The following is a 21884-nucleotide window of genomic DNA, read 5'->3' on the forward strand; positions in this document are numbered from 1 at the left end:
AGCCAGACTCTAACTCGGACACAGCAGGCTAGTCGAGCACCCATGGGTATGGTCTAGCCTCTTCCCACTTCCACTGTCGCTCCCCCTCTAGAGCCATTCAAGGTCACGACCCTGGAATGCCTAAATGTACACGGGCCTAAACTTACCTTGAAGGCCCTGTCTCTTCGGGGTCTCGTCCACAAGACGGTCCCAGGAGTCCCTCTCTGGGGGTGGGGTGGGGAGAGAAGGCACGTGAGGAGGGAGCACCTGGGGTCTCAGGTGGCTTCGAGGGGGCAAACCGGACAGGGGCAGTGGGGAAATGCCTAGGGTAGGGGATAGGACAGGGGCATCAGGAGGGGCTATGGCAGAGACTGGGTGCCCTCCCACACCCACCTGTGTCTTGCCCATGCCCAGGTACCTGCAGTATCCACAACTTGTTCTTTGACACCGTCAGTGAGCAGTTCGGGTCTAGAAGACATAACCAGTGCCATCAATGAGGTTTGTCCAACTATCCTAGGGTTGTTCAGCCTACAGAGCTATGCAATGGGCTTTCCTTTCCCTAGCCAACATAGCATTAAGGTCCTTGCCACTAGGGGGCAGCCATCCTGGTTGACGGGAGCTGTCAACAGCTCTGAACGCTGAGGTTCCTCCCAAGTCCTGGGCTGGCTGATGCCCAGAGACTTGGCATCATCCAATCCCTTTTGCCTAGCATCGAAACACACAGCCTCCAGATTGAGGGTGAGTGACTCCTGGGGAAACAATATGTGTGTTTGTATACACACATATGTACAGGTGCAATGTAGGGGCCAACAACTGCTATCTTCCTTTATTGCTCTCCACTTTTCTTCTTCTTCTTTTTTTGTAAGGTCTTATTTTTAAGTGTGTGTGTGTGTGTGTGTGTGTGTGTGTGTGTGTGTGTGTGTGTGTAAAACCACTGAAACTGGAGTTACAGATGGTTATGAGCTGCCCAGCCAGGACCCTGGGAACCAGCTGGGGTCCCTTTAAGAATGGCAACCATTCTTAGCCTCTGAGCCGTATCCGGCTACTGCACGTTATGTTGTGAGACAGGGTCTCTCCCGGAACCTGTAGCCCACTGACTGGCCAGCAACCCAGGGATCCTCCTATCTCTTCTTCCTCAGCACTGGGGGCTACAGGTTCGAAACACCTTGTCTGGGTATTCTTCTTCTTCTTCTTCTTCTTCTTCTTCTTCTTCTTTTTTTTGGTATGACTTGGGTTCTGGGGATTGAGCTCAGGATCTCAGGCTTTCACAGAGTGCACTTTACTCACTGAGGCATCTCTAAAGCGTCTCTCTTCTCTTATTTTTGTTGAGGTGAAGTACTGTGATAATAGTCTAAACTAAATACCAGTGGTTCTCAACCTGTGTGTCAAGACCCCTTAAGGATGTGTGTGTGTGTGTGTGTGTGTGTGTGTGTGTGTGTGTGTACACTCACGCACGCACATAGCAATCCTTAACAATCACCTAAGGCCACTGGAAAATACAGATATTTACATTACAATTCATAACAGTAGCAACATTACAGTTATGAAATAGCTATGAAAATAACTTTATGGGCCAGGAGGTGGTGGTGCATGCCTTCAATCCCAGCACTCGGGAGGCAGAGGCAGGCGGGTCTCTGTGAGTTCAAGGCCAGCCTGGTCTACAAGAGCTAGTTCCAGGACAGCCTCCAAAGCCACAGAGAAACCATGTCACGAAAAGCCAAAAACAAAAAAACAAACAAAAAAACCCTTTATGGCTGGGGGTCACCACAACATGTTAGAAAGGTGTAAAACCACTGGTTTATATCTTCCTGCCTTGGCACTTAGCCAAGTGCTGCTATGTAGTTATCATACCCAATTCTAATCTAGTTTAGAATCAGCAGGACATGGTGGCTTGCATCTATAAATCCAGAGCACTTGGGAGACTGAGGCAAGAAGATTACTTGGGTCAGCCTGAGCTATACAGTGAATTCCAGAGTAGCCTGAGCCAGGTGATAGCAGCACAGGGCTTTAATTCCAGCACTTGGGAGGCAGAGGCAGGCAGATCTCTGTGAGTTTGAGGCCAGCCTGGTCTACAAAGTGAGTTCCAGAACAGGCTCCAGAGAAATGCTGCTTCAAAACCCCGGAAAAGAAACCCCATAAACAACAAACCCAAATACACTAAAATAAAAAACAAAGTAAATAAAAAAGTAAAGGACAACTGGGCAGCAGTGGCGCATGCCTTTAATCCCAGAGCTCAGGAGGCAGAGGCAGGCAGATTTCTGAGTTTGAGGCCAGCCTGGTCTACAAAGAGAATTCCAGGAAAGCCAGGACTGTTATACAAAGAAAACCTGTTTCAAACAAAACAACAGCAACAACAAAAAAATGAATAAATTAATTTAAAAAGTAAAGGAAGTTTAATCCCAGCACCCAGGAGCCAGAGGCAGGCGGATCTCTGTGAGTGCCAGGATAGGCTCCAAAGCTACCCAGAGAAACCCTGTCTCGAAAAACAAACAAACAAACAAACAAACCAAAAAAGAAAAGGAAGAAAAAAAGATTTTGCAATCTGAACAACAGGGAGATGCCAGTTTGGTGCTGTGTCTGGCACTGGGCAACTCTGACTGTGTCCTTCATGGGTCTGGCCAGCCCTTATTTCAATTTTTTTTTCATTACTTTCATCTCCCTTCCCCCACCTTCAAGCCAACACTCTTCTTTTTTTGAGACAGCACCTCACTAGGTAGATTTGGCTGGCCTGGAACCGACCACCACACCAGGTTCAGCCTTACCTCTTGATGACAAACTGGATACTGTTGCTAGCTTCCAGAATCTTCCGAAGCTTGGCAATCCCAAAGCAATTGGGTCTGCGAAGAGAGATGCCTTCAGGCAGTCCCAGTACGAACAGCTCCTCGGGGTGCATCAGGAACTTGGAGTAGGGCACCTTGACTGGCTCCGAGGTACCAATGGCTTTGGCTGCAAAGACATGGCTGCTGTAAGGCTACCTGGAGCCCCAACCCCTGTGCCCACCACTCTCGGAGTTGCAGGGACCACAGAGCTTTGGAGGTGGCATTCATTTGAACCCCACAAACTTGCCAGAGGGAAGAAAAGCACACCTAGCCTATAGGTAGTATGCATGTCCACAGGGGAGGTGACTTGTCTGTGGGCACACACCCTGGGAATGTAAACCCCAAAAGCCAGTCCTCACTTATGCAGGGACCACATATGGGACCTGACTATGGGTCCCTCATCTCACTTCACATTCCACCCACTACCTTCAAAAACCCCAAACCTTGCTGGGCGGTGGTAGCTTACGCCTTTAATCCCAGCAGAGGCAAGCTGATCTCTGTGAGTTCCAGGCCAGCCTGGTCCACAGAGTGAGTGCCAGGACAGGCTCCAAAGCTACATAGAGAAACCCTGTCTCAAAAAAAATCAAAGAACCCCCCCCCAAACCTTAAACCTTCACAAAGCCCCATGGCATGCCAGATCTATGACTAGCTTTATCTGAGCTCTTTGCCCCTGAGTAGCCTGGTACCCTAAGCTAGCCTCATCACCACAGCAGGCTTCATATTTCTCATTTGAAAAATGGGTTTTAGGATACAAGGACTGTGAGGAAGGGATGAGAGAGTCTGAGAAGCCAGCACCTGGCAAACTCAAGGAGCTAGAGAGAAGCAGGCTTCTTCAACCTCTTTCTCTTTCCTGGACTCTTTGTTGTTTTATTGTAGGGCTGTGGATGGAACCCAGGGTATTATCTACCCCTTCACTGGGGATTCTGGGCAGGTGCTCCACCACTGAGCCACACCCCAGCCCCTCACTGGGGGATTCTAGGCAGGTGCTCCACCACTGAGCCACACCCCAGCCCCTCACTGGGGGATTCTAGGCAGGGGCTCTACCACTGAGCTACATCTCACTGGAAGACCCTATGTAGGAACTCTCTACCAGTGAGCCATGCCCCTGGCCCCATCACTGGTGGATCCTAAGAAGACACTGTACCACTGAGTCACCCCTCACCCCTTTCTGAATTTCAGAGAAAGATAGTTCTTGCTGTGAGTTCCCAGGAAGTTAAAGTTAGTTCTTGCTGTGAGTTGCCATGAAAGCCTGGAGCTGTCCACGAGGCCCTCCATGGTTGAGACTAACTAAAAGCACATGATCTGGAGGGAGAATGTGGACCAACAGGCCAGCCGGGTGGGATTCTCTGCTAGAGGCTGTTGCCATGGGTGACTGACTACAAGTGTTCCCATCCTGAAGATAGGTCTCTCTGTCCTAGAGGCCCTACTCACCATATTTTGTGTTGAACAGCATCTCTACCTGCTTCCGCAAGGGCCGGATCACATCACCAGGGCTTTCTAGAAGGCAAAGGCAGTGTGCTGAGCTTCCTGGGTGCAGAAACCCCCATCTCTGGAGGTACCAGGAATTACCTCTGTGACTTTGGAGCACACCAAATGTTTCCTAATACTTTACAGGTACCCTGTCTACATCTAGCTGGTTCTACAAAGTGGCATTCATCTTCTACACTGGGTTGTTTTATTCTAGGGGCAGATACACTATCGACAAACAAGATTATATTCTTGCCTTGACCTCTCCACAGAGAGAGAAAAGGCAGTTTTGCTCACCAAATCTTACAGCAAACCAGTTGTATATATTCAAGCTAAAAATCAAGTTCAGGAAGATGACGGGCACAATCGGTTTAGATGACGGGCTTTCTTCATGGAAAGCCACTGTGTGTGTGTAGACCAAAGCTAACCTTCATTCTGACAGATGCCTGCCAATTCTAGCACAGTCTAGAAATCTCTCCCACCTAGTACAGTTCACACAGGACTCCCAGTGCAAATGCAGGACGTTGGAGAGAGATAATGGAGCAAAGGGGAATTGCTCATAGGGGTGGAGTGAACATGGAGAGGGAACCATGGGAGATAGGCAGGGTCTTACCTTCTGCTGGCTTCTCCTCCTGCCAGGGCTCCTCACTGGGGCCTTTGTCTAGGAGAAAACAGAAGATGTTAAGAAATCATGTTCAGGCTGGAGAGATGGCTCAGCGGTTAAGAGCACTGGCTGCTCTTCCAGAAGTCCCAAGTTCAAGTCCCAGCAACCACATGGTGGTTCACAACCATGTGTAATGAGATCTGGTATCCTCTTATGGTCTGCAGGCATACATTTAGGCAGAACACTGTATACACAATAAATACATTTGTTTTTGTTTTTAAATCATGTTCATGCTGGGCAGTGGTGGTGCACACAGTTAATCCCAGCACTCGGGAGGCAGAAGTAAATAGATATCAGTGAGTTCGATACCAGTCTGGTCTACAAATTCAGTTCCAGGATAGCCAGGACCATTCCACTGAGAAGCCCTGTCTCAAAAGACAAAACAAACAAAATTTACAAAATGTAGGCAACACAAACACACACACACACACACACACACACACACACACACACACACACACGTGTAAAAAAGGCTGTGCATTGTGGTATAATCCCAGCACAGGGAGGCTGAGGCAGGAGGCCTGTGGATTGCAGGATAGCCTGGGTCATGTAGCAAGAACCTGTCTCAAAACCCATGGAGATGCACACCAGCAATAATGGTTAGTTTTAAATTTTGAAAAAGTGCTTTTTACCTGCCAAGCCATCTCTCCAGCCTCCATTTTTTTTGGTATTTTGAATCGCCTGTCAAATAGGGTTGTTGTCTAAATCAGATTGGCCCGTGGACATGTCTATGGAGGACTGTATAGATTATGTTAATAGTGTGTTAAGACCCAGACTAAAAGGAGAGGTCCCATTCCCTGGGTCTGGGTCCTGAATAGTAAAAGAATACAGAAAGCAAAATGAGCAGTGAGTATGCATCCATCCCCTCTGCTCTTGTCTAGAGATGTAATGGATGTGACTAGTGGCTTCAAGTTCCATCATCTTGACTTCCCTGAAACCGGGATCTGTGACCCATATAAACCTTTCCTTGTTTACATTGTTTCTTTTTTTCTTTCCTTCTTTCTTTCTTTTTTTTTTTTTTTGGTGTGTGTGTGTGTGTGTCAATATCTGTGATCAAACAAGAACACTTCTCATCCTAGCAACGTGGGAGGCTGAGGTAAGTAGCTTGGGAGTTTGAGGCAAGTCTGGACTAAACAACCAGTTCAGGAGGAACACACACACACACACACACACACACACACACACACACACACACACACACAGAGCTGGGGATGCAGCTCAGCTCGAGAGTGCTTGCCTGGGATGTACCAGGTCTTGTGTTTGATATAGAGCACACCTTTAGGTTATCTGTATAAGACACAAGTAAAACATAACTATTCTGGGTCTGGGGAGATGGCTCAGTGGTTAAGAGCAATTACTGCTCTTACAGAGGACCTGAGTTCAGTTCCCAGGACCCATATCAGGCAGCTCACAACTGTCTACACCGCCAGCTCCAGAGGATCTGATGCCCTCATCTGTCCTCTGAAAAGGCAAACCACTTTATTTATTTAATTATTTTTTTGAAGACAGTGTTTCTCTGTGTAACAGCTCTGGCTATCCTGGGACTCACTTTGTAGAACAGGCTGGCCTCAAACTAACAGAAATCTGCCTGCTTCTGCTTCCTGAGCACTGGGTTGAAAGGCGTGTCCCGCCACTGTCTGGTTATGTTACCCATGCTTGTATGTATGTTGGGGTGTATGTGTGTTTTTGTGTGTGAGGACATATGCATGACACACAGAGGTCACAGAACAACTCATTACACCCTGTGAATCCCAGGGATCGAACTCAGGTCATCAGGCTTACACAGCAAGTGCTTTTACCTGCCGAGGCGTCTCTCACCCCCATTTTTGGTTTCATGTAGCCTAAGGTTGCCTAGAACTTGCTATACAGCCAAGGATACCCTTGAACTTCTGATCCTCCTGCCTCTATCCCACCCTCCCCCCCAAATGCTGGGATTAATGCCCCACAACATCTGGCTTTTTGGGGGGAGTTACTTTTACTTGTTCAGTTTTTTCACCCCCTGCAGTGCTAGGGGGTAAAATTTGAGCCCTCAAACACATTAGCAATCTACTACTAGGCTTTAACCCAAGCCAATGAGCTGACACGTAGTCTGAGGTCCCGTCTCTGAAAGCATCTATCAAGTTGCAGATACAGGTGGTCCCACATATGTATGGCATGGCTCTTGTGTTGATCCTTCTCTAACAAAGGCACCCAACTTCAAGAAAAACTCAGGTGCTTCCCAACCCACCTGTTTTCCCTGTAGCTCCCCAGGGTGGTAGGTCCCCAGTATGGCCAGCCCCAGCCCACCTCTTACCAGCCGGTATTTCCATCCCATAACCAGAATCCTCCGAGGGCAGGTGTCCAGGTAGTGAGTCGGCCATCTCCTCAGAAGTTGGTGAAGGATCTAAAGGGAAACTCCACATGCTGAGAGCATCCTTTACATGTCCTGCCCATCAGGGTCCCTCAGAGGTGCCAATGGGCCAAGTAGGTCTACAGACCAAGATTCTAAAGAAATCCATTAAGCCAGATGTGATACAGCCTGTGATTTGGTGACTTCAGCTCTCAGGAGAGTGAAGGAAGCAGGACTGAGAGTTTAGGGGCTACTGAATGGGTTAAGGGTTAGGTCAGTCAACTCAGTGAGACCTTGTCTCAAAATAAAAGCGAAAAGGGGGTTGTGGCTCAGTGGCAGAGCCCCTGCCTAGAATCCCCCAGTGAGTGGCTGGGGTGTGGCTCAGTGGTAGAGCCCCTGCCTAGAATCCCCCAGTGAGGGGCTGGGGAGTGATTCAGTGGTAGAGTACTTACTCAGAATGTGGAAGACCCCAGGCTATATCTCAAACACTTAAAAAAAAAAAAAAAATCCACCCAGATACATTGGCCTGATGCACTAGGCCCAGGGCAGCAGAGCAGCACAGCTTCTGTCAACCTGTTTGTTCAGGTTGACAGAACAGACTGCACCAGCAGTCCTTTGAAGTGTGTCTCTTACCTGGGACAGTAACCTGAATGATGTCTAGCTCCTCTGGCTCAATTTTGATGGGCCTCAACATTCCTAGTTCTCCTGAGGTTCCTGCAAAGAGACAAGAAGGATCCTGTCAGGCAGGGGCATGGGCATGCCCACAGAAAAGCAAGTCTTTCCAGAACATTTAAATGTCTGTGACTTAACAGTGAATAACTAGGAAAAGTCATTTTGGACCCTTGGATCCTGCCCAGATCAGGAAGGACCAGACTGCCCTTGGACAAACTCAGGCCAAACCTGGCACCATTAATTTAAAGAGCTTACAGGGGATGCTTGTCTACAGACACAAAAGCAGACAGTGGTGATGCCAGGATTTGGTTTCTACTCCCCTTCCCTCTCCAGAGGGTTCCCAGCATGCTCTACTGCTTGCCTTGTGTGGCTGTGGGATGGCCATGGGAAGAGAACTATCCTCAGTATTGAGGGCTCACAGCCTGGGCAGGTCTCCTCCTGGCTGTCAGCAGGGGACTGCTATCCACCCTCCTGGTTCTATAGTCACAGAATATTATATACAAAAGAGACATGACACTTCTCACCTGGCCCACAGTCTTCAGAGACACTGCTCTTGTCTGACCTGAGAAAGGAAGGTGGGGAAATGACCCAGTGTCAACCTTGTCTTGAGTTTCTCTGCCCAGCATGCATGGCTCTGCCCCCACTTCAGACACCACCTCCCCACTCCCAATCTGAGTGTTACAGAGCCCACTTGTGACCTCAGTACTTGAGAGAAGCACACAGGAGGATTGCTGGGAGCTCAAGACTCTGTAAAAGTCTGAGAAAACCAAACCAGACTAGAGAGCTGGTTCAGTAGTTAAGAGGGCTGGCTGCTCTTGCAGAGGAATCAAGTGCAGTTCCCAGCATCCGCACAGGGGGCTCACAAACAGTTATAATTCTAACTCCAGTTTACCCAATGCTGTCTTACACACGTGGTGCGGGAAGATACAATCAAGCACACATACATGCACATAAAATAAAAATAATCTTAAACCAGGCACGATGATGCACACCTTTAATCCCAGCACTCGGGAGGCAGAGGCAAGCAGATCTCTGTGAGTTCCAGGCTAGCCTGGTCTTTCAAGACAGCCAAGGCTACACAGAGAAACCATGTCTCAAAAAAAAAAAAAAAAAAAAAAAAAAAAGGGCTGGAGAGATGGCTCAGAGGTTAAGAGCACTGACTGTTCTGCTCTTCCAGAGATCCTGAGTTCAATTCCCAGCAACCACATGGTGGCTCACAACCATCCGTTATGAGATCTGGTGCCCTCTTCTGGTGTACATGGAAGCAGAATGTTGTATACATAATAAATAAATAAAATCTTCAAATAAATAAATAAATAAATAAATAAATAAAATCAAGACCAGGTATGATGGAGCATGCCTTTAACCATAGCACTAAGGAGGCAGAGGCAAGAGATTTCTGTGATCCACAGCCTGCCACACACAGTAAGCCCTTGTGTAGAATCCAGGGTCCAAGTGGGGTGGTGGAAACCAGTTAGGCCTCAGCCCTTCCTAGACTGTGCAGATCACAGGCCTAACTCAGAACAGAATAGTGACCTTACCAAGCAGTCCCAGCCAGGTCCAGCATAGTGTCCCTACAGACCTCTGTGGAAGTGTCTTCTGGTGGGCTGGCTGGCTCCAGCTTCATGGGGTCTTTGGTAAACTTGTTCCCTGCAAGAAGAATTGGGTTTAAGATGGCAGTTCTTCAGACAGATGTGGTGGCGCATACCCATAATCCCAACATTCAGGCTGCCATGAGTTTGACGCCAACTTGGACTGTGAGCCTATCTAGTGAACCCCCAATGACAGGGCCTTTCCTATTGGTGAGAGACACCCAGGCAGTGGCTTGTGTAGGACATTCCTAGAGGCACTCCTGGGAGGGGGGAGTCTGCATCTGATTTCTTGTTGGGGAGCTGTGTCTGAAATAGCCAGGAATTCATTCCTGGCTATACCCTGTCCTCATTCTAGAAAGTTCTCCCCACCCGCCACCAGGACATGATAATGTAAGAGCCTCAGGAGAAAGGCCAAGCCCTCACTCCCACCCATTTCTCCCATGGGATCATTTTCTCCTTTAATAAAACCAGAAACTAGCAGGCAGCTAGCTCCTCTTTTTATTTTTATTTTTTGTTTTTCAAAACAGGGTTGCTCTGTATGGCTCTGACTGTTCTGAAACTCTCTGTGTAGACCAGGCTGGCCTTGAATTCACAGAGATCCACCTGCCTAGGCCTCGGATGCTAGGATTAAAGGAATGTGCCACCACCACCTGGCCAGCTAGTTCGTCTTATCGTCTCCATGTCACAGATGGAGAAACTGAGGCCACAGACAATGCCCAAGGTTTCAAAGCTGCCAGTTAGTAAATCTGTTAATGGGACTCAGGTATATTAATGCCCCAAGGATCTGTGTAGATTTTGGTGGCTGAGGCTTAGGGACCACAGCATCTAAGAAAAATGTCACAGCCCCCACTTCTTCAGTGCTTTAGTTGACTTATCTGTATATGGGAGTGGGATCAGACCCATGTCCGTAGAATGGCTGAAAATTATGGGGTGGTGGCATATGCCTGCAATCTCAGGACTCAAGAGACAGCGGTAGAAAGAGCCTGAATCTAAGGCTAGCCTGGGTTACATAGAGGCCAGGCTGGGCTATATGGTGAGGCACTAAAAGAGATAAATAATGGGGGGGGGGATTAATTAAAAGAAGATAAAGGAAATAAAACAAGGTAGCTCAGGGGCTAGGAAGACTAACCTATAAGCTAAGTGCCTGCCATGCAGTCATGAAAACCTGAATTTGGAGACCTAGCACCCACAGAAAAAGACACATCAGGACCATATGCCCATAAACCCAGACAAGGGAGGCAATGACACAATCATTGAGCAAGCTGTCTCCAAAAGGAATTAAGGTAGAGAGTGACCGTTAAAGACTGGGGAAGATGGTTCAAGGACCAAGTGGACTTCTGGTCTCCACATGGATGGACGGACACGTGTATGATCGCACCCTCGCACACACACACACACACACACACACACACACACACACACACAACAAAAACAAAAGTAGTTCCAAAAGGAAGCTGGCTATATGTTTAGCAAATGGTATCACTATTTCCTCCAAGGAGATTGTAAACTCTACAAGGTTCCAGTGTGTCAGCCATTGGGAGCCCAGAGACCACATGTAATCCCAAGATGTCAAAGGATTCAAGAGAAAAGGGTCAGTTTGAGAAGACACCAACTCTAGAACAGACCACACAACATGACCCACTTACCTGTGAAAATGCGTTCATCAAACATCCTGGGAAGAGAGGGAAGAGAGCATGAGAGTGGTGTAGGCTGTCCCACCGGAGATAGCCACAGATCTCACTAGCACAGTTCTTAGAGCCACAGACTAGGGCACAGGGCTGGCCACACACATGGGCAAGGGTTGGGGAGTGACGGTTATTAATCTTGCCAACCTGATGGGACTTATAACCACCGTGGAAACAAACCTCTGGTCACGTCCACGAGGGAGATTCTAAACTAGTTAATTGAAGAGGGAAGCCCCCCATCCCAAAATGTGGGGGCCCCATTCCATGGGCTTGGGTCCTGGGCTGAATCAAAAGAAGAAAGACAGCTGGGCGTCAGCATTCATATCTTTACTTCCGATTGAGGATGCACTGTGACCAGCCACCTCACACTCCTGCTGCCAACCTTACCAGCCTGATGGACTGTATACCCTTCAACTGTGAGCCCAAGTAACCCTTTCCTCCCTTGAGTTGCCTTTGTTAGGTGTTTTGTTATAGCAACAAGGAAAAGTAACAAATAAAGAGGGAACATGAACAACTCAAGCTAATGTCCCATTGTCACTCTGGCCGTGAAAGACCTGTTAGGATTTTTTTGTTATTCTGTTTTTTTGTTTTTTTAAAGACAGGGTCTCATGTAGGCCAGGCTGACCTCAAACTCCCTATGTAGCCAAGGATGACCCTGGATGCCTGGTCCTTTTGCCTTTACTCCTATGTACTGGAATTACAGGCTTGTAACACCATGCCCTGTTTGCAGCACTGGGTATGAAACTGCCAGGGCTTCGAGAATGCCAGGTAGGCATGATACCCACTGAACCACATCACCACCCCTAGACCTGTTCATTAACTCCTGTTATACTTGTGTCTCACTAAGAGCCAGGCTCGGCAAAAAGCAACTTGGAGCAAACGACAGATCATAGCTATGGAAGGTGACCTGAGGGGTCCTTCAGGGGTGTTCCCAGAAAGTAGAGACCCTAAGCAAGGGCAGAAACTAGGGTGTTATGTAGCTAGCTAGAAGCAAAGTCCTTGTAGTGACGTGTAGTGATGTGCTGACACACAGGGCTTCCACTCTTGGGACCTACAGAGCCCTTGAACCTTGTAACAGGGTCCAATCACTGATGGACCAATTAGAGGGGAAGAAGCTGGGGCCCAGGGATGGTTCAAGGACTAAGAAAAACAGACAAAGCAACTGGAGCCCAGGCCAAGAATGGAGATGTTTGCCTGTAATGCCAACATTTGGGAGACTATGGCAGGAGGATCTTGAGGTAGAGGCCATGGGCTCATGACCTCATCTCAGAAAAGACTAACAACAACAGTTATTATTGACATGACCCTACAAGGGGAAATATTCCAAAGAGAAGAAAGTCTAGGGGGGGTCAGGGTTGGAGTCACATGTGCTCTACTTAGTTTTCAATTGTCTCTGTGACACAAACTAGAGTCACCTGAGGAGCTGCTAACATGAGACTGGCCTGTGGACATGTCTGTGAGGGATTGTGTAAATTGATCCCCCCCCCAAGTCCACTCTGGCAGGTGATCCTGGGCTGAGTAAGAAAGCTAGTGGAGCCTGAGCAGCAGGTGAGCCACAGATTGAGTCAGTGAGCGGCATTCCTCTGTGGTTCCTGCTCCAGTTCCTGCCCTATCTTCAATGGTGGACCATGACCTAGAATCAGAAATGAACCCCTTTTCCCCAGTGAAGCTGCTTTCAGTCACTGTGTTCATCAGAACAACAGGAAGAAACAAGGATAGGAGGCTGAGCATGTTACTAGGGGGTGACTATGGGGAGAGTGCCTGTGTGGAAATGTCGTGAAACCTATTATTTTGGATGATCAGTCTAAATTAACTTGCTCACAGTACATGAGACCATATCTTTAAAAACAAAAATGGGGGGGAGGAGCAAAACCCAACAATAAAAACTAGCCAGGAATAGTGGCTTTTAATCCCAGAACTTGGGAGGGCAGAGACAGACAGATCTCTATGAGTTTGAGGCCAGCCTGATCTATATAGTAAGTTCCAGGACAGCAAGACATACATAGTGAGACCTTGTTTGGGGGCGGGGGGAGCCGACTCAGGGTAGACTGGGTTGGGTGTCTAGGTTAAGGCTCAGGGCATGAAGTCTGAAGTGACTTCCTGTTCTTCTGGGAGACTGAGGCTTCACTGCTGTTCCTGGAGCTCTGGGAGCTCACATATATTTGGATACCACAAGGCCTGAAGCAGCCAGAGAGCAATGCCAGTGGGAACTGACTTCCTGTCTGGGGGAAGTAGGGTCAGACTAAACGGGTTTCTTTTTCTTTCTTTCTTTCTTTTTTTTTAAAGATATATTTATTTATTATGTATACAGTGTTCTGTCTGCATGTATGCCTGCAGGCCAGAAGAGGGGACCAGATCTCATTACAGATAGTTGTGAGCCACCATGTGGCTGCTGGAACGTGAACGCAGGACCTCTGGAAGAGCAGTCAGTGCTCTTTATCTCTGAGCCATCTCTCCAGTCCCTAAAGGGGTTTCACATCCTTTTTGGAGATCTGAAGGCAGAGGAAAAAGGGCAGATGGCCTCATAGGATGTCTGGGCTGGAGGGCACGCTAGGAGGACTAGGGTCCCAAAGCAGTCCTGAGTTCTATAATCTGCTTCTCTTTTTGCTTTTGTGGCTCTGAGGACAGAAAAATCCAGTGTCTCACACATTAGGCAGGTGCTCTACCACTATCCACACCCCCAGCCCCTCACTGGGGGATTCTAGGCAGGTGCTCTACCACTGAGCCACACCCCAGCCCCTCACTGGGGGATTCTAGGCAGGTGTTCTTTCACAGAACCAAGGCAATTCACACCTCTTGATTATGAAGTGAATGCTGTGTCGCTCTTCCAGAATCCGCTTCAGCTTGGGCACCCCATAAGTACACGGTCGTTTGAAGGGGATCTTGTCCGGGATGCCCACAATCTCCACAGCCTCAGGGTCACAGGCAATCTTCCGATAGGGGACAGGGACCATGTGGTCCAGGCCCAGGGCTTCCGCTGGAAGGGCAAGAACAAGAATGAGTGCAAGAGACAAGTCACAGATACCGTGGGCCAGAGCCCAGGTCACAGTCTCTTCCCATCTGACACTGCATTGGCTGTGTAGTAACAACCATGTCATCTTTCTCTCTCTTCTTTTTACTGTTTGAGACAGAGTCTCACTGCATAGCCCTGGCTGACACAGACCAGGCTGGCCTCCAATTCAGAGGCCAGTTTGCTTCTGCTTCCCAAATACTGACATTAAATTAAAGAACAGTACCACCTTGACCAGAGTCTTTTTTTTTTTTTTTTTTTTTTTTTTTGACTTTTCAAGACAGGGTTTCCCTGTGGCTTTGGAGCCGGTCCTGGAACAGGCTCTGTAGAACAGGCTGGCCTCAAACTCACCGAGATCCACCTGCCTCTGCCTCCCGAGTGCTGGAATTAAGAGTAAGCTACCACCACCTGGCCCAGAGTCCTTTTTTTTTTTTTTTTTTTTTTTACATTTAAAAAAGTTTACTATTTATTTTGGGGAGGCATTGCCTAAGTGCCTGAGTATGGAGGTCAGAGGACAACTTGCAGAAATCAGTTCTCTCCTACCCTCAGGTAGGCCCTAGGCTTGGCTGCAAGAGCCTTTCTGTACCAGCTGAGCCATCCCTGCTCCCCTGCATCTACTTGAGACAGGGTCTTGTTACATTCCCCAGATTGGTATCAAATTCACAGCAATCCCCCTGCCTCAGTCTCTAAAGGGTTAGACTTGCCAAGCACCAACTATTGCTTATTTTCTGGGGGGCAAGCTGTTCCTTGCTCTGGGCTTTCCCTGTTCTCCTCAGGGCTGTGTCCTTGTAGCTCAGAGCTGCCCTCCATCTACTCACTGGCCACATAAGGGCTGGGCAGGATAGTCCCAGCTACTTCAAGAGCAGTGCATTGTTTTCTTGTCCCCGGTCTGTCTGGTGGTAGTGTTGGCAGCCAGCTCTACACTGTGAAGTCACACTTAGCTTGTTGTCAAATTAAACCTTTGAAATCTCCACAGCTGTCAAATTATTTCTTCCCCACCCCTGCCTCCTGTCTGGGGAGCCCGCCCTACCTGCCTTCAGTGTTTGGGCAACCACTTTTTAGAGTCATGTGAACTGATGACCATGTAATCTCAGCCTCAAGGGACTTTTTTCTTTTTTTTTCCCCTGAGATGGGGGTCTCTTTGAATTCATAATCCTCCTGCCTCCATTACTCAAGTGCTGAAATTATAGGTGTATACCACTATGCCTGGTTTATAAGTCTCAGGGGATGGAACCCTGGGCTTCACACATGCTAGGAAAGCACTCTACCAAGTAAGCCACATTCTCAACCTCCTTTCGTTTTTCTGACAGGGTCTCTCTTTATATCCCAGGAAGGCCTTCAATTCTTAAATCCTTTTGTCCCCATCTCAAGAATTCGGGGATGACAAGTGTATACCACCAAGGCAGCTCTCTCTGCACCCCCCGCCTCGCTGAGACAGAGTTTCTCTGTGTAACATCCCTGGCTGTCCTGGAACTCACTCTGAGGACCAGACTGGCCTCGAATTTACAGAGATCCTCCTTCCTCTACCTCCTGAGTGCTGGGATCTAAGGTTTGCACCACCACTGCCTGGACAGCCAGGGCTGTTACACAGAGAAACCCTGTCTCGAAGGAAAAAAAAAAAAATGGGGCTGGAGAGATGGCTTAGCGGTTGACAGTACAGACTGTTCTTCCAGAGGACCAGGTTCAATTCCCAGCAACCACCCACATGGTAGCTCAAAACTTAAAAAAAAAAAAACTGCCGACAAAGAACAGCACCACCACCGCCCGGCTTTCTTTTTGGAGGCAGGTTTTCATTCCTATTTTTCTTTTCTTTTTTTTTTTTTAAGGATTTTATTTATCTATTATGTATACAACATTCTGCTTCCATATATATCTGCACACCAGAAGAGGGCACCAGATCTCATTACAGATGGTTGTGAGCCACCATGTGGTTGCTGGGAATTGAACTCAGGACCTCTGGAAGAGCAGCCGGTGCTCTTAACCTCTGAGCCATCTCTCCAGCCCCTCATTCCTATCTCTTTACCGGGCTAATTCCCTGTCTGACACCTGCAGGTTCCCTCACTTGTGTATCTGCATGCAAGTACCCACTGCTGTATGTGTCTGCACACACGTTTCCTTCAGGCATTGATTATTGAGGTGCTTGGACATAAAGTCATCCTCTAGTACAGAGGACATCATGGCTGTCATGTTATCATGACATCATGTCTCAGGCTTTACTGAGTGATGTGCTCTGTCCAGGGGGCAAATTCCAAATATTTTATAAAACTCAGCTTTTAGATCATCTCCTACAGAGTCTACCTCCCCCAAGTGAAAAAGATCTGTTAGGCAGAGGACATAAAACAGGCAGGCAAAGCAGGAAAGCCAGAAGGAATCCTAGCACTGTGCGAGGACGGAGGCAGGAGGGTTACTATGAGTTCAAAGCCAGCCTGGACTATAGAGCAAAACCTTTCGATAGATAGATAGATAGATAGATAGATAGATAGATAGATAGATAGAATAAAGGTGCTGGATTGTGACTCAGTTGGGAGTGTTCCCCTAGTACAAAGTTCTGATTCCATCTCTAGCATTGAATAAACTGGGTATGGCGGCACATTCCTGTCATAGAACACTTGGGAGGTAGAGGCAGAAGGATCAGAAGTTCAAGGTCATCTTTGGCTACACAGGGAGTTCAAAGGCAGCCTAAGTGAAATGAGACCCTGTCTCAAAATAAATATATAAATAAGAAAGAAAGCCTGGCAATGATGGTGCTGACACATACCTTTTATCCTATCACTCTTGAGGCAGAGGCAGGTGGACTTCTGGGAGTTCGAGGACAATCTGGCAGCCTGGACTACAGAATGAATTCCAGGACAAAAACAAACAAAACAAAAAGAAAGAAAGAAAGAAAGAAAGAAAGAAAGAGAAAGAGAAAGAAAGAAAAGAAAAGGGAGGAAATAAGGATGGTAAATTGGTCACACACACATAATATTTGGTGGGTATAGGCAACTTAGCCTAAACAGTGATTTCAAGGCTAGCCTTGGCTATGGAGTAAAAGACCCCATCTCCAAAAATCTAAAAGAGAGGAGGAGAGATGATCCGGTGAGTAAAGGCAGTTTATTGCCAAGCCCAACAACCTGAATTTGATCTGTGAAACCCATATGGTAGAGAATCAACTTCTGAAGTCTGTCGTCTATACATATGTATGCCATGGCACACTCCAGCCTACACACATACACACAGGCAAACACAAATAAAAGTGAAATTCTCATGCTCCGGAGGCAGAGGCAGTTGGATCTACAGAACAAGTTCCAAGACAGCCAGGGCAACAGAGAAACCCTGTCTCAAAATAAATAAACAAAACATTCACACACTGAAAACAGCAACAACACAGAGAAAAGACAGGGCTAGTGATGACAGCTCACCAGGTAGAGGCACTTAACACCAAGCCTGACAATCTGAGTTTGATCCCTAGTACCTAAATGGTGGATAGGGACAATCAATCCCAAAAGCTATCTTCTGACCTGCACATATGCACACACACAACCGTATATAATTAAAAAGTCTTAGCTCAGTTGATTAAGTGCCTGTCTTACAAACACACGGATACAATTTTGATGCCCAGAACTGTCGCAAAAAAAAAAAAAAAAAGTCAGGAGTGTAGCTGGCACTTCTAAACCACAACAATGGAGATATAGAAACACATGGGGCCCTGAGGCTTATTAGGCCAGCCCCATACCTACTTAGTGAGTTCCAAGCCAGTAAGAGACCTTGTCTCAAAAAAAAAAAAAAAAAAAAAAAACAAAAAAAAAAAAAAACAGGACATAGAGCGAGGACTATACGAAAGCAGGCTGTGCAAGCCATGAGAGCAAACCAGTAAGCAGCATTCCTCCACAGCCTCTGCTTCAGAGCCTGCCTCCAGGTGCCTGCCTTGAGTTCCTGCCCTGTCTTGCTTCAGTCATGGAGTGTGACCTGACAGTTGTAAGCTAAAACAAACGCTTTCCTTTCCAAGTTGATTCTGGTCATAGTGTTTCAGCACAGCAACAGGGTCTTAAAGGCACTTGCTGCCAAGCCTGACAGCCCAAACTTCGTATCTGGAACCCCACACAGAGGAAGGAAAGAACTGGTTCCTACAAGCTATCTTTTGATCTCTACACTTGCACTGTGGAATGTGCGCGCGCACACACACACACACACACACACACACACACACACACACACACACACAGAGAGAGAGAGAGAGAGAGATGCACACACACACAAATTTATTTAACAACATTTTGTTTTGTTTTTTGAATTTTTTTCCAGACAGGGTTTCTCTATGTAGCCCTGCTGTCCTGGAATTCACTCTGTAGCCAAGGCTGACCCGGAACTCAGAGACCCTCCTACCTCTGCCTCCCAAGTGTGTGTTAGCAAAGGCATGTTTCATCACTGCCCAGCCATAACTCTTCTTTTCTTTTTTTCTTTTTTTTTTTGGTTTTTGAGACAGGGTTTCTCTGTGTAGCTTTGGAGCCTATCCTGACACTCGCTCTGGAGACCAGGCTGACCTCGAACTCACAGAGATCTGCCTGCCTCTGCCTCCCGAGCGCTAGGATTAAAGGCATGTGCCACCAATGCCTGGCTGATAACTCTTTACTTCTGAAAAGAAAAGGCTTCACTTTGTACCTCTCCAGCTGGGATAGAACTTTTTATGGAACCCTGGGTTCCATCCCAGGCACCTCAGAATATTGGACGTGGCAGTACCCCAAAACTCAGGAATTAGAGGAAGGAGGAAAAGTTCAAGGTCACTCTCATTTATATAGCGATTTCAGTGCTGACCGGAGCTACATGAGGCCATCTCAGCCACAGCACACAGCTGAGCTTGTCCTCTGGCCTCTACACACATATATGCATGCACACACAACAAAAATAGCAGAGGGCAACATGGGGCTGTCGGAGTAGTACAAGTCAACAGAGATCGACGCCCCCTGCCCATCTTCCCACAGGTGACTCAAGGTCTGGGGATCTGCCATCACCCCACCCCCACAAAGAATCTGCAAGGCAAATATTGACACAACCACCCTCTCCCCTGACAGGGGAGAGCCCACGCTGGATGCCATCCTCACTGACGCTGTGCGGGCGCCAACATATGGCTCATGCTGTTGTGTTGGGGAACACAAACGACTGCCGCACATAATGAGATGCTCACCCGGTGGGCTGCGCCGCCCACTCACCGTATCTGCTGTTAAACAGGATCTGCACGCACTCCCGCAATGTGTTGATGTCCTCCATCTCCTTGATGAAGACGTCCCACTTCTCTATCAAAACACAGAAGGCCCAGTGAGGGCTGGTCCCCAGAGTGGGGGCCGCGTCCTGTCAGAGCCCGCAGCTCCTATCCCCACAGTGGGGGCCGCGTCCTGTCAGAGCCCCCAGCTCCTATCCCCAGAGTGGGGGCCGCGTCCTGTCAGAGCCCCCAGCTCCTATCCCCAGAGTGGGGGCCGCGTCCTGTCAGAGCCCCCAGCTCCTATCCCCAGAGTGGGGGCCGCGTCCTGTCAGAGCCCCCAGCTCCTATCCCCAGAGTGGGGGCCGCGTCCTGTCAGAGCCCCCAGCTCCTATCCCCAGAGTGGGGGCCGCGTCCTGTCAGAGCCCCCAGCTCCTATCCCCACAGTGGGGGCCGCGTCCTGTCAGAGCCCCCAGCTCCTATCCCCACAGTGGGGGCCGCGTCCTGTCAGAGTCCCCAGCTCCTGCCACTCTCCTTCCACAAGTCTAGGGTGCCATTCTAAAGCACACAGCCCTCCCACCCATTGTCACCTCAGCCCCTATGCAATTTAGGGTGCTCAGACAGTGTCCCCTCTGCATCTCCCATAGTCGTGCAGGCTCAGATCTGTCTCTCCCCACACCACACTACCTCAGGCAGGCAAAAGCCTGGGAAAGCCACGTCTCTTGAGGAAGGAGAATCTTACTACATAGACCAGGCTAGACTGGATTTGAAATCCTCCTGCCTCAGCCTCGTGAGTGCTGGGACGCACGACAGGTATGTGTCACTGTGCCTAGGAAATTAGGTAGTGCCAGTACATGTACATGCTAGAGAAGTCATCTATTGTCCAGCCAAGCTCCCAGCCCCTCATTGAGAAATTCTAGGCAGGCGCTCTAGTGCTGAGGTACACCCCGTGCCCCTCACTGGGTGACTAAAAAATATATGCGACTATTCTGTCACATTCCCAGCCTCCACATACAGTCTTCTTTTCTAGTCTTTAGAGACAGGTCCTTACTGCATAGCCCAGGTTAGCCTCAAAGGAGAGTTTCCTGCCTCAGCTCCCAAGTGCTGGGAGCTACCCATACATGGCTCCTTTCTCTCTCTCTCTCTCTCTCTCTCTCTCTCTCTCTCTCTCTCTCTCTTTTCTTTTTTTCTTTCTTTCTTTCTGAAGCAGGGTGTCACTACATAGCTCTGGCAGGCCTGGTACTTTCTTTTCTTTTTTCTTTTTTTCCTCTGGTACTTTCTATGTAAACCAGACTGGCCTCGAACTCACAGAGATCCTCTGGCCTCTGCTTCCTGAGGGCTGAAGTTAAGGCACACACCTAACTTATTTGGTATTTCTTCTCTAGTGAGGAATACAACTCTTCCCTCTCTGAGCACTGGCTGGAACATTTTGGGCTTCTCACATATAGAATGGGGCAGAAATGAGGTCATTTCTGAAGTGGGGTCATGAAAAAACAGGCCTCCTTTCTCTGTCTCGGACCACCAAGTCTGAGAACACCAGCTGCCATGTTTTGAGCCTGCTCAGCTGACCTGATGTAAATAAACCAGCCCAGATGGTTTAGAACTGAAGTCTCTTACCCATGGCTGCAAGGGTGACCTTACACATGGCTCTCCAGCTTTAGTCAAGCCTTCAGATTAGACTGCAGTCCAGCTGACACCATCATACAAGCTTGTGAGAGACCCTATACTACAAACTACTTCCTCATTTGCTGTGATAATAATCAGGTTTGCTTGGCAACTTGACAGGATTCAGAATCACCATGGAAATGACCCTCTGGGTATGTTGTTTGTGAGAGACTTTCTAGACTGGGTTCACAAAGTTGGGAAGACCCACGCTAACTGTGGGCAGTACCACTCCATAGCTGAGATCCCAGATCATATAAAAAGAAGAAATCAAGCTGAACATTCTATGACCAGCCACCTCATACTCCTATCACTATATCTTCTGCACTCTGATGGGCTGTAGCCCCTCAAACTATGAGCTACAACCAAGTCTTTCTACCTTAAGTTACTTTTTGTCAGCTATCTTAATCACACAGCAAAGAGAAAAGTAACTCCATGGCAATGAGAAAACTAATACACACATAGAAACTATGTAGTAACAAACATTTGTTTAAAGCTCAAGTTTGGGGATATTTGTGACATCCATGGCTATTACACCCAGGTTTGACTCCCAGTCCCTTGGGCAAAACTGTTCATTTCCTTTCTCACCAATATCTAATGGACCTGTTTTCATCACAGAAAGTCACTCTGACCAGGTCACTGCCAAGGGAGTCGGCCTACCTGACTTGTCATGGACGATGGAAAAGAGGATGCGCTTGGAAGCATGGACATTCTGGATGAGAGGCCCAGCAGGTCCTGCGGGCTTCTGTCCTAAACAAGGGGGAAAGAGAGGCATACATTTTGGAGGGGGTCCCACATACCTCAGAGAAACTAGAACTGAGCCCTGTGA

General features: G+C 48.1%; 1 protein-coding gene across 13 annotated transcripts in view; it reads right to left on the reverse strand.

Moving 5' to 3' along the window:
• Positions 1-21884, reverse strand: part of Gtf2ird1 (GTF2I repeat domain containing 1) — an 88700-nt gene that overhangs the window by 19597 nt on the left and 47219 nt on the right. For 8 of the 13 annotated variants that reach the window (XR_004769530.1, XM_027416124.2, XM_027416127.2 and 5 more), the window contains exons 7-19: positions 21716-21805; positions 19407-19490; positions 14001-14184; positions 11169-11194; positions 9472-9580; positions 8455-8492; positions 7892-7972; positions 7223-7312; positions 4879-4926; positions 4230-4295; positions 2742-2925; positions 398-447; positions 147-302 (exon numbers count right to left, since the gene is read on the reverse strand). Coding sequence is in view for 12 of the 13 variants with exons in the window: in XM_027416124.2 (XP_027271925.1) it covers positions 147-302; positions 398-447; positions 2742-2925; positions 4230-4295; positions 4879-4926; positions 7223-7312; positions 7892-7972; positions 8455-8492; positions 9472-9580; positions 11169-11194; positions 14001-14184; positions 19407-19490; positions 21716-21805 (1206 nt within the window). In the remaining variant the exon portion in view is untranslated. The remainder of the gene's footprint in view (positions 1-146; positions 303-397; positions 448-2741; positions 2926-4229; positions 4296-4878; positions 4927-7222; positions 7313-7891; positions 7973-8454; positions 8493-9471; positions 9581-11168; positions 11195-14000; positions 14185-19406; positions 19491-21715; positions 21806-21884) is intronic. The other 5 variants (XM_027416129.2, XM_027416128.2, XM_027416123.2 and 2 more) reach the window with 2 other exon arrangements.

The sequence above is a fragment of the Cricetulus griseus genome, chromosome 4 (genome assembly GCF_003668045.3).
Source record: "Cricetulus griseus strain 17A/GY chromosome 4, alternate assembly CriGri-PICRH-1.0, whole genome shotgun sequence".
Lineage (NCBI taxonomy): Eukaryota > Metazoa > Chordata > Mammalia > Rodentia > Cricetidae > Cricetulus > Cricetulus griseus.